At 45.1% G+C, this 15,863-nt stretch overlaps 3 protein-coding genes across 4 annotated transcripts; all 3 read left to right on the forward strand.

Moving 5' to 3' along the window:
- The first annotated feature begins 823 nt into the window (after positions 1 to 823).
- On the forward strand, positions 824 to 2,713 carry LOC103986451 (CBL-interacting serine/threonine-protein kinase 14-like). Its single transcript, XM_009404474.3, has one exon. It carries the CDS (start codon positions 964 to 966, stop codon positions 2,509 to 2,511), a length of 1,548 nt encoding a protein of 515 aa, XP_009402749.2. The 5' UTR covers positions 824 to 963; the 3' UTR covers positions 2,512 to 2,713.
- A 161-nt stretch (positions 2,714 to 2,874) lies between these two features.
- Positions 2,875 to 5,829, forward strand: LOC135613205 (protein GRAVITROPIC IN THE LIGHT 1-like). 2 transcript variants are annotated; one of them, XM_065110292.1, is made up of 2 exons: positions 2,875 to 3,012; positions 4,302 to 5,829. In XM_065110292.1, exon 2 carries the CDS (start codon positions 4,344 to 4,346, stop codon positions 5,670 to 5,672), a length of 1,329 nt encoding a protein of 442 aa, XP_064966364.1. In that variant the 5' UTR covers positions 2,875 to 3,012; positions 4,302 to 4,343; the 3' UTR covers positions 5,673 to 5,829. The 2 variants fall into 2 exon arrangements, with proteins under 2 accessions (XP_064966364.1, XP_064966363.1); XM_065110291.1 differs by having other exon boundaries at positions 3,005 to 3,450.
- A 5,553-nt stretch (positions 5,830 to 11,382) lies between these two features.
- LOC135613206 (transcription repressor OFP1-like) lies at positions 11,383 to 13,416 on the forward strand. Its single transcript, XM_065110293.1, has one exon. It carries the CDS (start codon positions 11,982 to 11,984, stop codon positions 13,161 to 13,163), a length of 1,182 nt encoding a protein of 393 aa, XP_064966365.1. The 5' UTR covers positions 11,383 to 11,981; the 3' UTR covers positions 13,164 to 13,416.
- Positions 13,417 to 15,863: the final 2,447 nt, after the last annotated feature.

Raw genomic sequence — 15,863 nt, forward strand, 5'->3', positions numbered from 1 at the left:
TGTGAAACCATTCTTGCCGGAGCAGCTGCTAGCCACGAACACGATGCAGGCGTTGACTAAATTAAACACCAGCCGCTAAAGTCCTTTAATCGACTGATCTGTGGTGACAGTCGCAACGCGCATCTCCTTTCCAACAATTCAGAGTCATCGTGATTTCGTCGTCCTTCATGTCGGGATTAGAAGGAAGGAAAACAGGACAGAGACATCGGGCCACAGGAAAAACAATGAGACCGCAGTCAGAAGAAGAAAATATTTAATGATGGACGGTGAGATGTAGGGGCGTGTGGTGCATGAATTGCCAACGATCAATCAAAAAAAGCTAGCTTGGAGTGGAAGCCACCGCTGCCAACAATCCAAGTGGCATTGCCGGTGCCGAATAGACGTCGTCACCTGCCACCTCGTCCTTTTCACGTGCGCTCCATCAGCGTTTCAACGAAGAAAACAAATCTACCAGCAGTAATTATTTTATTTTTTATTTTTTTATGACTTAATTGAGTTCATATACATATAGATATCCGGATGTGTATTGTGAAAATCCAAACACGGGGTTTCAATTTTCATGTATATATATTATGTTTATTATGAATTTTTATATAATACTCTTATCCTGAAATTTTTATCGTTGCATCTTTTTTTCACAGGGAAGACGTTTGTCACAGAATGAAAATTATGCAATATATCTTATTCACACACGAAAAGAAAGAGTTCAGTTTATTCAATCAATTTGAGGAGGGTACATAAATAAATAAATAAATAAATAAATATACATGATGATATTAAGAAAAGAACGAAACCAAATAAACGAACGACAGAGAGGAGAGTTTGAGAAATACAGGGAACGTTATCTACCGCAGAGAGAGAGAGAGAGAGAGAGAGAGAGAGAGAGAGACCCCCTCCTCTCCCTCCGTCCTGTCTCTCACGTGAGGGGAGGAACGAGGTTGTCGGTACCGCGTCCCGGTAGCTATGCCGGATCACTCCGCCGACTACCTCGCGGGGGCGCCGTCACGCACTCACCATCCTCCTCCGCCTTCGTCTTCGTCGTCGATACGTAATTCTCCGTCTGCTGCGCCGTCTTCTCCTCTTCCTAGCCAAAGTGGCGGCAAGAAGGTGATCGTCGGGCCGTACGAGGTGGGGCGGCTGCTGGGTTGTGGAGCGTTCGCAAAGGTTTACCACGCGCGCCACACCGGAACGGGGCAGAGCGTTGCCCTCAAGGTGCTGTCCAAGCACAAGCTTCTGCGTTCCGGCCTCGCCGGCAACGTCCGCCGCGAGATCTGCGCCATGCGCCGTCTCTGCCACCCCAACATCCTCCGCCTCCTCGATGTCCTCGCCTCCCGCTCCCGCATCTACCTCGTCCTCGAGCTGGCCAAGGGCGGTGAGCTGTTCTCCCGCCTTACCGGCCGCGGCCGCTTGACGGAGGACCTTGCCCGCCCAATCTTCCACCAGCTCCTCTCCGCCGTCGCCTATGCCCACGTCCACGGGGTTTTCCACCGCGACCTCAAGCCCGAGAACCTACTCCTCCTCGACGACTCCCCCCACCCTCGCCTCAAAGTCTCCGATTTCGGTCTTGCCGCCATCGCCGACCAACTCCTTGTTCTTCCTCATCGCCACCTTCCCGATCGTTCCCCTCCCCTCTTCCGCACCATCTGCGGCACCCCGGCCTACGTCGCCCCTGAGGTCCTCTCCTGCCGCCCCTACGATGCTGCCAAGGCCGACCTCTGGTCCTGCGGCGTTGTCCTCTTTGTCCTCGTCGCCGGCTACCTTCCCTTCAACGACCCCAACCTCATGGCCCTATACCGCAAGATCTGCCGCGCCGAGTTCCGGTGTCCCCGCTGGGTTTCCCCGGACTTACGACGCCTCCTCGGCCGCCTTCTCGACCCCGACCCCGCCGTCCGTATCTCCGCCGCCGAGATCGTCCACGAGCCCTGGTTTCGCAAGGGCCTTGACGCCGACCGATTCGCCGCCGTGACCCGTCCCCATCGCCATGACCTTGACGGCCGCATCGCCTCCAAGATCGGCGACAGTGGCAGCGAGGAGGACCGCGACGGAGACCTCAACGCCTTCGACCTAATCTCCTTGTCCCCCAGCCTCGACCTTTCCGGTTTCTTCGCAGGGCTCGAGTTGGCGACGCCATTGCCGTGGAGGGAGAGATTCATCTCTGGCGATTCGGCGGAAGAGATCCTAGCCCGTGTGGAGGCTGCGGTGGCGGGCGAGGAGGGGATGACGGTGCGGCGGGTGGGCAAAGAGGGTCGTGCGGGCGCCGCGTTGGAGGGGCCCGCGGGGGAGTTGGTGGTGCTGGTGGTGCTACGACGTCTGAACAGGGAGTTGGTGATGGTGGAGATGGAGACGGGCGTCGGGGACGGGAATGGAGACTTCTTGAGGGAGCGGCTCCGTCCGGCGCTCGGGGGCTCCGTCGGCGAACCGGACATTCGGGGTTCTGGGTCGACCGGATCCGAACCGGATTTGGTTTTGTTCGACGAGCGGGACGAAGCCAGCTCGACTAGCTCTTCTTAGCAGCTAATGATGTCACTCACCAGGACTAAAATTATAAATGAGAGAACCACGTGTCCTGGTGACTGGACCATCGCCCCAACAGTAGACATCGTCGATCCAGGCAGGATTCGTGACACGACACATATGTACACATTCCCTTGGCCTGTGTATTTACGGGTTCATACACATACAAAATCACAACGATGTCTTCCCTTGTGGCTAACGCTTACGTTGACTTGTGAAAACGATGACTTTTCCACTCCCGTTTGTGATATGATGAGAAAAGAGGTAATCATTGTTGGTTTCTTTTTCATTTTATGATTTTTCAATAGGTCGGAAAGTTCGTTTATATGGCAATAAAATATTATTTTTCTTTCTTGTAGGAGAATGGGTATATTATTGCTGTATTACGCAATCTCGGCTGAAAGATTTAGCATCGAATCTTCCTTTCCAAGCATTCGCTGCAGCACTGGGCGGGAGCGGAGCATCCGATTAACGACGTCTATGGAATTGCTGCAATAGGTATATGTATAAAGAAAATTACAAGCCCACATGTTAAACCTTCCGAAAGCTTGTTTCATTTTTATGTCTTCTTTCTTTTGGTAAATATAAAGAGGAAGAAAATGTTTGGTACAAGCGGATAAAACTCTGGATATTGTTCTGTGGTTCTGAGAGAGGTAGCCCAACATGTAAAAAAGAATAGCAGACAAGAGTGATGGGCTGTACAGGCCGGCCGGAGAACAAGGGGTGGGTGGTGTGATGGCACGGCCATGCGGTGGTGGTTCGTTTCTTTATGCAGTAAATACCAATACGACATCACATGTATGTCTTTTGCGTGTGTGCTTGATACATTTTAGGTTCAGCACGAGGAGGCGGAGGCTCGACCGGCCGCAGCTATTGGGAGTATATCCCGGTGCGTTGTGGTTGTGGCTGTGGCTGTGGCTGTGGCTGTGAGTCGAGGTGAGTGGTGGAACATCAGCCAGATTCTTCCGAGAACACCGATCGATGCGAGCATTAATGCACTGCTCACCAAGTGGGCGTTTAAAATAATGCTGGCGTCGTCGTTATTTAAACCCATCTTACCATGAAACCATGATCGTGTCTTGTCTTTCTTTGGAAAAGAAAATTTTACATTGCCGATCCATTAAATACACGGTTTGCTTTTCCAACGTTTGTCTTTGATTTGAATTCGCGACCCATCGTGGTTCGGGTGGTACAGTGCTCCTCGGGGAAACCTCCACTTACTGTCCTCCGTCTGCCGGAAACCAGGGTTCCTGTAACCAACGCACCGCCCACCCGCCCATCCACTTTGGCATCTCCGCTCCGGACCAGTTCAGCAGCCGCAGTTGAAACACAGTACCCTCCTCCGCTTTCTCCATCCTGATCCTTCCCTGCGGCACCAATTTCTAAAACCCTAAACCTCGCGTTTCACTGCTCTGCCTCTGGCTCCGGAGCCCAAGGCATTTGTCGCCGTGTTCCTTCTTTTCTCGTACCTTTCTTTGGCTCCACCACCCCCGAATCCTGCTCTCCGTGTCCATCTGTCGAAGGTTGTGCTTTTGCTTGGTTTCCTCCTCTCTTTTTCGGGCTGCAACTGATCTCGGCTGCCGGTTCTTGTTTTGGTAATATGTTGCTGCGTGTTCTTCTTTCACAAATCCGCTTCATTTATGTTCTTATTTCCTGCTAGTTTGGGGTTTTGGGACCCTACAAGTAGACTTTTGGTTGCTGCTCAAGTGTTGATCTATCAAGTCCTCGATATGTTCCGTCGTCTCCACGGAAGTAAGACAAACCTTGCAGCTTTTTGACGTTTTCAGGCCTCTAAAGGAACAGTTGGCGTTTCTCTTCTCTTCAAATTCATGGATCATGTGGCACCACCGAGAACCAGCACAAGCTCCTCCGGGTCCGGCTTCCTCTTGTCAAAACTGTGCAAGCGGCGATCCGTCACCGTATCGTCCTACAACGACAACCCAAAACCTAACTACCGCTCTTCCAGTGCCGATGCTGGCACTGGCACTGGCAATGGCCCCGATGATAACCGAGATGGTAAAGTGCATCCCCAGCCACTGGAGGAGCCTCTGACTAGAGTCTCCAAGTGCTCAGAAGAAGCTGTGATCTTGAAGCTATTCGATGCCATTACTGCCCTCAAGTGTGCTTATGTGCAGCTGCAGCAGGCCCATCTTCCTTACGAACCCAAGAAGATCAAGATGGCGGATGATGTCATGGTGTCTCTGCTGGGGACCCTATCTAGTCTCCAGGAAGCTTACAGCTCTCGATCTGCGCTTCACTCGCAGATTCAGGACTGTCAGGGTGTGTTGGCACAGTTGCAATCCAAAGCGCGCATCAAGGATTCCGAAATCCGTCGACTGAGGTGGGAAATGGAGGAGTTGGAAACAGAAAACGCAGCGGTGGAGAAGATAGTTAGGCAAACAGAGAAGGTGGCGCTCTTCTATCCTAACTGGGAGGCGACACCCGCTCTGTTTTCCCGTGTCTGCAGATCCACTGCGAGATCCTTTCACGACTTTGCAAAGCCACTTATTAGCTTGATGAAAGCTTCGGGGTGGGACCTGGATCGCGCCGTCAGTTCGCTCGACGAGTCTCTTTTTTTCGCTCAGAGGGCGCACAAGAAGTATGCGTTGGAAGCATATCTGTGTCGGGTAATGCTCGGCAGGACAGCTGAGGATGAAAGCGATCATGGGTTGAGCATGAATCAGTTGGATCGAGTGATGACTTCTCAGGAACCTTTTGATGCCGTGATGGAGGATCCTAATGGTTGGTTTGGTAAATATTGCCGAGCAAAGTACGCCCTGGCGGTGCCATCCAAGATGGAGCGCTCCTTCTTTGGGAATCTGGACCAGAGGTCATTTGTCATGAGCGGGGGGCATCCGAGGACTCCATTTTATGAGGCATTTGTGAGGATGGCCAGATGGGCTTGGGCGTTGCAGGTGATGGCCAACTCCTTTATTCCAAAGGCGGAGATGTTCTATGCCAAGAAAGGCCATGACTTCTCCAAGGATTTTATGGAGAGTGTAGCCGATGGAGTGATCTGCGAGGAGGAGGGAGGGGAGACGCTTGAAGTTGGATTTACGGTGACGCCAGGCTTCCGAATCGGCAGCACCATCGTGCGCTGCCGGGTCTATCCGTGCAGGATGGCGTCTTCCATCGACGCTTCAGCGCGTGTGCTTTAAACTAGTTTTATATATATATCAAGTGTGTGTGTGTGTGTGTGTGTGTGTGTGTGTGTGATCTTTTTCTGCTTTCTAACTTGCAGAAGCGGCAACTATATATGATCGTACGTGTCAGCTCATACTATTTATATATTTATATTTGCAACACTACTCTTTAACCTTTCTTCTACAACTTGCTACTCCCGTCCCATATATAGCTCATGTTTCCTGCGGTCGTCATGTTCGAGATGCGACGGAACCATAACAGTGTTAGTCCCCATCTTTTGATTTGATGATAGTCTCCGTGCAGCAACGCTATGACCGTAAGAACAGTTCGAGACAAAAGGGAAGAAGAATGAGGGCAAACCGAACCTCACACATTGTGATGTGTACTCATATTGAGAAGTTGTAGCGAGGGATCGATCATCCGGAGAAAGAAGCGTAGCTAGCTAGCGTCTCTGAAATAAATGTTCGTCGTCTTTAATTTCCTCCATATAATTTTTCCGAGTGTGTCGACCTTCTTGGGTTTCCCTTTGGTGTCTTGTTCACGGATCTTTGCAGGTCTTGTTCCCTTCAAATCAACCTTCCTCCCCGTCGCCTGCATATAAACGGAGGAAGGAATGGGAACTAAAGGAGAAAGCCCAGCAACCAAACGCAGTGTCGTCGTGTCTCTGTGATTTATATATTGAACTGCATTCGTCATGCAAACGAAATTTCGTAATATGTTTGTCGGTCTACTCATTTATCATTAGCGGCAAACCAAACGTTACCGATGATGGCGAGTTAATTTTGTAGTGACTCGAGAATTGCATCGTACTTAAGAAGAGATATGCTTATTTAATTATGTAAAATATATTATAAATAATATTAGATTCTAATTATGATTATGGATCAATAAAAAAAAATAATTATGATACGATTCCTTCAAAGATTATTTTGATGAAAAGGACTTTCTTAATTATTTATTATAGATCATCTATTCTCGCTTATAAATAGATAAGATCTCTTAAAGACTATATAAGATAAGATGATACGTGACGTAACATCATTAAGAGATTATAGATCTTTTCTCATCTCTCATTTGTTTTTAATTCATCGCTCATAACGGTTATGTGAAAGATAATAAAAGAGAAAAAGACTAGTTTAGTTCTTCTTGCAGTTCGATATCATTGCAATTTTCGGATTGGGCGACGGTGTGATTATAGATCATACAAAGGTTTTCGGAATAACATTCATCTCTAATTATTCGATTTTAATTTTTGGTATTAATTTTTTTTGTATAATAGCATAATTATAATTTTTTTATCCTAATAATTAGTATCATAATCATGTTTTGAAACAAATCGAATACCTCATATTATAAAAATATAAGCATAAAACCATGATTATGCTATTATTGTAATGATACTATTATGTAAAAAATTTTAATGCTAAAAATTAAAAAAAAAATAATGATTGATCAAATATATGATACATACCTTTCGATGCTAATAAAAAAATCTTTATTTGACTTGTAGGTGCACCGTCATCATATTCGAAAGCTAAAATGATGCTAATCTACAAGAAAGGCTAGACTCTTCTTCTCTCTTCACATCTTTCATACGACTACCATGAACAATGAATTAGAGATAAAAGGGATATGAGAAAAAATCTGTAATCTCTCAATTACTTGGGGAGACGAGAGAAGATTTATAATATCTCAGTAACATCACATCACATATCTATATTGAGTCCCTAGATTGTCTTATCTATTTATAAACGAGAGCAGAGGGGTTTAAGAGAAATAATTAAAAGAGTCCCTCTTATCAAGATTATCTTATAACGAATCAAATATAATTGGACTTCATTCCTATTGATCGATAATAATCTAATCAAATCTATAATTTATCTTATATAGTTAGATAATGCTACATAATATAATATTTTCTCATTTTGCCCATTAATTAGTAAGATATTAAAAAAAATTAAAAATAAAATAAATAAAAAATTATTTAAGAATAATTTTACTTAATTGAATTATGAAATTTTGAAAAAGTATTTTACATATGTGCATAATTTTTTTTAAATAGGCCAATAAATGTAATAATTATAATAATACTATATTAAGTTTGATTACCAATACGAGTCATAGCGATCGCATGTAATCAATGTCACACTTTTTTTTATGTACCACTTATATATGCATTATCATGTGAATAAGTATATGCATTATCATGTTAGTCCTTCTTGATACTATATTAGTCTTTCTTGATATAGTAAAAAATAACTTTTATAATTTATTTTGTCACGATAATCCTATTATCACATTCAACCGTATATGCATAAATGTGAATAAGATAGTAGAGGTAAATAACTTTAGTTACGTAAACAAGAATGACAATTATATATAGATATTAGAGTTATCCAAAAATAAAACGACTAAATAAAATTAATAAGATATTTGAAATGGATGAAAGATTATATTCTTATAATCTTATACTCCACTGGACTTATCAACGAGTTAACATCAACGATGATAAAGACTCAAAGAAATCCTTATACTCCACTGGACTTATCAACGAGTTAGCAAGTGAGAAGTTTAAGATAATGAAAAGTATCGAGCGTGGATTCAGAAACAATGAAGGCGAAAATTAGAGCATCCCATCGTAGACTCACCGTGACGAGGGAATGATGTCGTCCTTTGGGTTCGTTAAGGACCCTAAAAGCGAAATGGAAATCCACATTCGGCGACTTTGACTCGAGCTTAGTCACACAAACAAATGTTGGGGGCGGGTCTGCTGTTGCCCTGCCCGTTTGCCCCACTAATTAGGGTATTTTGAGATGAAATCGTGGATTCACTCTCCCACACCTCGCCGCCAAACCAAGGAACATCTCTTTCCCCTCGAATCCGTGTTCCACAAAGATACCGTGATTTTTCATTTTGTTAATTTGTTTTGCTTTCGCTTTGATCTCAAAATTATGTTTACCTTCTCTCTCTCCACGCTGTTGCTCCTCTCACAAAAAAGTAGTGATTTAGGGTAGGGTGGGTTGATGACGCAGGTTTAAGTTCATGGTAGTTTAAGGCTTCATGCATCGATCGAGTCGTCGTTACAAGAAGAGCAGTTGCATTGAGCTAATCTTATCCTGGATAAAGAAGAAGGAGATGAATTTTCAGAAGCGTACCGCCGCTGTGTATGGATGGCCAACTGTTCGATTACAGTAGCCTGCACTGCGATCTTGAAAGCGGACAGCCTAACAATAACTATTCATTCCATTATGGTAAGTGAAAGAAGGTGTGCAGCACCACCGGGCGGGGCGGGGCGTGACCTCGGTTTTTAATGCTAACTAAACAAACGAATCCCTGCTTGGATTTTCTACTTATTAGCTGCGATCTGCATCGCAGGGTTTCGACATTGATTATTGTTGAAATAAGCAGAACCTGTTTGTTGGATCTTTACACTATCTATCGTTAGACGGAAAGGTGTCCGAGCCTAATGATCAAGGAAAAGGAAGCATAAGACGCATTGGAGCGAAGAGCAGCCCAAACTCAGGGACAATACGGAGACAGCAAACAGATAAGACAACGATGGATCGAGAGAAAAAAACATCAAAGGTTCTGCCGGGTCCTCCTCCGAGAGAAAGGCTCGGCACGGCGATCAATGACAAGTCCTTTTCGGAAAGCCATTACAAAAATAAAAGCACCGCGACCATTTCAATGACAAGTTTTTTTTTTTTAGATACAAAATGCAAATAAATACATTGGGGTCGTCGGTATATCCTGTATTTTCATCTATCTATCTATATATGCATTATTACAAGGAAAACATACTTGATTATCGCATTGTGTGTATCATTATGCATATATAATTGTGACTCCGTCGGGGGTTGACGACAGATATAGCAAGTATATAACAAGCAGACGACGTTCTCCGGAGAAAAAGCAAAAAATCCTCGCCATTTGCCCAGTTTCTCTTGCTAAATAAAGAGAACCATTGGATCTGGTTCTCTGGTTAACGTGAGAGACCACTCGTTCGTTACGTGAGCCATGAGATTTATCTTCCGGTCCGGTTCTTCTCCATGCTGCTCTGGTGCTCTGCTCACCATCCAAAGCCTAGTCGCACATCATGAAATGATCGATGCTTTGATACCACCGAAATCGATCCCCTGCATCTTGCACTACAAATTTTCAAGGGCCTCTACTTCCCAAATGTATACTTGTAATCTCACGCTAATGGCTGCATATGTGCCCGAGGAAAGGAATCAGACGAAGCACTTGGTATTTTTCTTTTAAGATCCATACGCTTATTTCACTGTAGATGGAGTGGTCTACGTTTGTGCCCGGACATGAGGCCCAACCTCGGAGGGAGAACCTGAAAGATATGCAATCTCCCTCTTTGGCTAGGGTCGGTAATGCATCTAAATTTACGTCCGACGGTAAGCCTCTCGTCTCGGGTAGCATCTAAATTGACTGCATAGCTGCATGACACCATGATGCTAAACGGTGAAGACACGGAGGTGGTGCCTAAAATTTAGGTGTAATAGCAAATCAGAAACAGTTGGCTGACAAGAAATCAGAGCTTCCCCAAATAGTTGCACAGTCCAAAGACAAAGACGGGCGGAGAGCTATACGTGAAACAACAATACGTGAGAGGCGAAGCAGATCAGAGTCAGCTTTGCGTGCGGATGGAGGCCCACAAGTGGGTGGCTTCTCAGCTTTACGATTGCTTTTTCCGAGGTAGAGGAAGGAGGGAGGAGGCTGCGACTTGCTACGTAGCTTCCCACGTTATCGACAGCTATCCTATACTATTCCCCCCCCTCCTCCTCATATGTCCAATTCATTTTATGACTAGGTTTTAGTTGGGGGGGTTGGATTTGGGGCCGAGGAGAGCATCAAGTCGACTTACCATTGAGATGGGTCAGGAAACAGGCCCATCTGACCACCGCAACACATCCACTTTTATGTATGTACACACACACACAACACATCAGAAGTCGCACGGAAATGATGCGACATTAATTGTATTGCAGCCGACAACCAAATCGTAAATCACATGCCATCGGTACGTACGTCATCGGGAGGTATAAAAAAGGAGTCGTGTTTCGGGTTTCTTCACAACATGATTTCGGCGGGATCCATTATAAGATTGCTCGATTGCCTCGTTCATTAAATCCGTGGTGGTTTCTTCTTCAGCTTTTGATGTCAGTCAGATCTTTGGTCATTCTATCATCTTAATGGTGATCCAAAAAAAAAAGAAAAAAGAAAGAAATCTTTTCCTTTCTTTCAGTCTTCTTCTTCCTTATCAGACCACCATTATCAAAAAAGGCAACGCTCGGTGTTCTTTCTCCTTTTTACGATCGAGCCGATCGGACAGGCTCAGCCAGATATTTAGGGTTTCAAATGTCGTTGACGAGTACGTTTTTAGTAGCACTGGGAAATCGGGGGAGGAAGGGGGGATGGATAGATAACCCATCCGCGGTTGGTCGACCAACATTACATGAATCTACTGTACCCTCCGACAAGCCGTGAAAAGGAACAATATTTGATGTATGATCCCCGAGTCCTCCGTGTACTGCCTGCACAAACAACAAACCAGCAGCGATGCTTCTTCATCATGATCACACACACCCACATATTTAGTTAAATCTTCTCCGTCTCATCAGCCAAATACATTGCGATACCGAAACCAAACCATCTCATGGCATGGCTTCCTCGTTTTCTTTCTTTTTTTTTTTTCTCTTTTCTCTCTTTACTACGTAGACCCCTCCCAGAGCTACTACTACCCTTAAATCTCCTTCCCTCCCCGCACCTATTTATCTTCCACCTCCTCCCTCCCCTGCCCTCCTCCTCCTCTCCCATGTCGAGAACCATTTCGCACCACATGCGCGCGCGCGCGCACGCACACCGAGGATAACCAGTTAGGCTTTCCTTTCCCTCTTCTTGTATGCCCCTCTACGGTGGCGTTGTCAAGCTCGGCTTTTGCTTGGTCGGCGTACCCACTCTTTGAGGGCACAGGGTCGGAATGTTCTTTTTGAGATGTCTTACCACTAGATCGGCAGCTTCTTGTGCCCATGTCTAAGTCGGTGATCTGCTCTGACAAGGAAAAGTTGGTAAGTGTTTTTTTCTATATTACCACGGAATCGGAAGGCTCTTGGCTCTTTTTCTCCTTTGTGGTGGGTTCAGAATGAGATAAAGCAGGGAAAAAGCACACAGTTTCCTTGGTATTTCTGATGATTTAGTGTATCTTGTGAGTCTAGCATGCTTCCTTCTCCCTGCCCTTTCCTGTGAGTCTAGGCCACTTCCATTTACAAGTTGCTGCTCTTCTTTTTCTTCGTGAACTCGGTTTCCGAGTGATGGGGAACTATAGATTTAGGTTCTCTGACATGATGCCCAGTGCTTGGTTTTACAAGCTCAAAGACATGAGTCACAGAGGAAACAAGAACCACGGCACGCCACACTTCACGGGGAGTGGCTTAGGCGTGCCCTCAAAAACAGCTCCAGCCGCTACATCAAAGCCATTCCCACCTGCAGAGACCGATCTCCTTCCCAACAGAGCCTCTTGTTACTATCCCAACAGAACGGAAGCAGAGAGGTTTTCCTTCTCTCCGACCCACTCCAAGGCCGTGGACACCCATTTCCCCGTGGAAGCTCCGAGGCTTTCCAAGAAGAAAGGCAGGAAGAAGCCGCTCAGATCTCCCACCAAACCTAAGTTGGTCGCCTCCTCTGTCTCTGCTGGTTGTACCTGTAGAGCTTGGAATACGGAATCCATCCCCGAGTTCCCCTCGGCAGCGTCGCTAGAGACTCCGCCTTATCCGCTCGACTACTACGTTGACGTCAAGGATCTTGAATTCCAAAAGATCAATTACTCCGGCGACGACGGATTCGAGGACAACAATAACTTGGCCTCGTGGCAACACTCTGGTAGCTGCAGATTCAGATCCTCTGCCACGGACATCATCATCGATACGGACACCAACAACTCCATTACTGGAAAGCTGGAGCTGGTCGACGAATTCGACTCGGTCTCAGAGCTCAAACTCCGTCCGATCATCACAAAGCCCGGGATGAAAGAACCCGAAGCAGCGAAATCCGAGGAGAACGACGTGGATGACAAGGTGGGGATCGGTCACAACGTCAGTCTCGGAAAGGCGCAGAACAAGGTTCCAGTCAAGAAGTCCTCTCCTGGGCTTCATCGTCTTCGAATGAGAGCCAACTCTCCACGGCTGGCGAGCAAGAAAGTTCAGGCCCACCGCAGCAGGAGGTGCACCGTGTCGACGACGACATCGGCGACGGCAACGAAGCAGAGGATGGGCTTATCGGAGAGCTTTGCGGTGGTGAAGTCGTCGTCGGACCCGCAGAGGGACTTCAGGGACTCCATGCTGGAGATGATCGTGGAAAACAATATCCGGGCATCGAAAGACTTGGAGGAGCTGCTTGCTTGTTACCTGTCGCTCAACTCCGACGAGTATCACGACGTCATCGTGAAGGCGTTCCAGCAAATATGGTTTGATCTATGTCGAAGTATTAAACTGTAGAATCTTAGGGGGATATGGTTTTTTATAATGTTGGTGTCATAGAATGGCTTCTTCGAGTCTAATTCGGTAGAGAGCAGAGCAGAGCAAATCAAGTAAAAAGCACTTGCTCGGTGGTTGAATTCTCTGACAGAACCAAGTAAGTCAGTTTTTGTTTTGTTTTGTTTTGTTTTGGGGTTGTGAACACCCTAACCCTAGATAAGCATTTACTGTAACATGTCTCTCTCATCATTTAGCGCCAGCCAATCATGTTGTATGTACCGACGTTCAACAAGGAATGAAGAAAGAAAGAAAGAAAGAAAGAAACGAGTGAGTGTGTGTGTGTGTCACAGCAGCAAAGATCCTTAATCTTTGGGAGCAGAAAGTTACTTTAAATGAAAAAAAAAAAAAAGAGGACATGTGTAATGACATGATACGCCATGACCTGCTCCTTGACTCATCTCGATGTGGAACCACATATATGGGGAGGAGAGGGTTCCAACCAAGTTAACAGCATTAACTTGCGCATTAAAGCAGTTCCAATAAAAAGATCATTCCGATGGGGCTGCAGCCACTTGTATGGAATGGTCCCATGACAAAGATATCAGAATTTGCTGTCTTCTCATCTCAAATGCAGCACGGAAGGCATTTGCAAACGGCACAAGGAAGCTCAAAGTGAATAGACGTCCTCTTGTCTCACCTATCCAAGGACACCAAATGAAACAAATCTTCCACCTTTCCTCACTGTTTCTTCGTATACATCTCTCACATTACTCCATGGGATCCCAAGGGCAACATTCAACGTCCCTCGTGCAAGATACAGAGACAGACAGAGAGAGAGAGAGAGAGAGAGGAAGAGCTGACAGATTCTGGCATAAACCAACTGAATCAACCGAGGGGACTGTACGCTGTAATTCTACATGTTATAGTCATAAATGCAGCATCACCGTAGCTGTTACTTTCGCAGTCAAAGTCACTGTTTTACCCGCATCGCTCTCTCTCTCTCTCTCCCCTTCTCCGGAATGACTAGGCAACAGATGTACAAGCCTCGCTGAATTGGGGTCAGTAAACGATGCAAGAAAAAGTAGAAGACAGTCTTTAGAACTTTCAAAAATCTGAACTTCCAGAACCATGCAAACAGGAACACGGCCGAGTAAATTTGACCGGACAAGGTTCAGCTCTAGCAAATTAATGGAAGCTTTGAGATCTGCTCGATATCTTATCTACTGTGAAGAGGATTGTTATATATATATATATATATATATATATATATATATATATGCTTTGGGCCCTTGTTTGGTCACCTGCAGTCCATTGGATAAATTAATCAGGTATAGCTTCTGAGACATCCCATCATAATCATAAGATAGGATTCTCTTTTATAAGAGCGAGGATATTTGAAATACGAAACCTAGAAAATTTAAGGATTTGACATATCACATCAGAAACACGGACTCCGAAAAAAAAAAAACAAAAACAAAAACAAAAAAGTGCTTTTCTCAAGACAAGTGAAAACTCGTCCGGGCAATTCCGAGCAACCCATCTTTCGCAATGCCAGTTTCCGTGTGCATCAAAGAATTTCCAACATAATCGCAGCACGCAGTTATTGTTATTATCATAACCAGTTTCTTTTTAACCTCGTCTTGTGGGAATCATCAAGTCATTGTTATTATTATGTTGTTTCGCACGTTCTAAATGTTCTTTGGTCCCCGGTTGTACGTATAGTACTCCATCGCGGTCACCAAGGTTCCCGGGAAATATGTGGGAAAGTGGTCGGCAACTAGCTTGTTACGTGGTGCGTTGCATCTCTCTGCTTGCCTTTCTTTTCTTCCATGCACCTTGCTCGCTCGCACATCTTGGCTGACTCGCTTCTTCTCTACCTGGGTGTTCTCCCCAGTCGTATCCCATTCACGATTCTTGCTCGGTTCTCAACGACAATGCTCGTGTCTCTGGTTGACTTCTTGCCAATACTACTTCACTGAAATTTGACCAAGAGTCAATGGAAGATAAGTACATAGAGCAGGAAAAATTGTCTATTGATGGGAGATCAACCCACTTCCTTTTCTTTTCTACTAAATGAATGAAAATGGAGAAAACATTTTGACTTAATCCCTAAACAATGGTGCAAAGACACAACAAAAACGAACGAGCGGAACTTTCAAGTGTTGACGACGTGAGACGAATAGCCAGCGGTCGTTGGTTGATTTGGCGGTCGTGAAAATAGACATACCGCTGATACGGTAGGGAACAAGTAATTCGGTCTTCTTTTCTTTTTTTCAGTTAAAAATATATATATATATATATATATATACTTTCCAATCGAAAAATATTACTTTTTGTATCCGACTGGAATGGAACAAAGTGATCGAACAAGAGATGTTGGTTCTACGGGGATAAAAATGCCAATCTTGAACATGATCCAAAAATCAACATATATTTTGTTTCGTCGTCGTTGGCTCGCAAATTTCCCGACTTTCATCCCTAGGTTTTAATACAAAACTGATGTAGCTATCAATGAGCGTTGACTTGCGGAGTAATCATAAATCCGGTAAGTAAGAAAAGCATTTTCGACTTATCCGTAAAACTTGATAGAGATGTGATGGAGAATTTAGACAAATGGTTGACAAAAATGAAAATTTACAAGAAGCGTGCCACGAAATTGACTAAAAGCCTTGCAAATATTTGTACTCATGGAAGTAGATTCAATATTATATTTGCAACGAT

The sequence above is a fragment of the Musa acuminata genome, chromosome BXJ2-5, assembly GCF_036884655.1.
Source record: "Musa acuminata AAA Group cultivar baxijiao chromosome BXJ2-5, Cavendish_Baxijiao_AAA, whole genome shotgun sequence".
Classification (NCBI taxonomy): domain Eukaryota; kingdom Viridiplantae; phylum Streptophyta; class Magnoliopsida; order Zingiberales; family Musaceae; genus Musa; species Musa acuminata.

Excerpts from the sequence above, each read along its gene's own strand:
- LOC103986451 (XM_009404474.3), top strand. The coding sequence starts at position 964 with ATGCCGGATCACTCCGCCGACTACCTCGCGGGGGCGCCGTCACGCACT.
- LOC135613205 (XM_065110292.1), top strand. The coding sequence starts at position 4,344 with ATGGATCATGTGGCACCACCGAGAACCAGCACAAGCTCCTCCGGGTCC.
- LOC135613206 (XM_065110293.1), top strand. The coding sequence starts at position 11,982 with ATGGGGAACTATAGATTTAGGTTCTCTGACATGATGCCCAGTGCTTGG.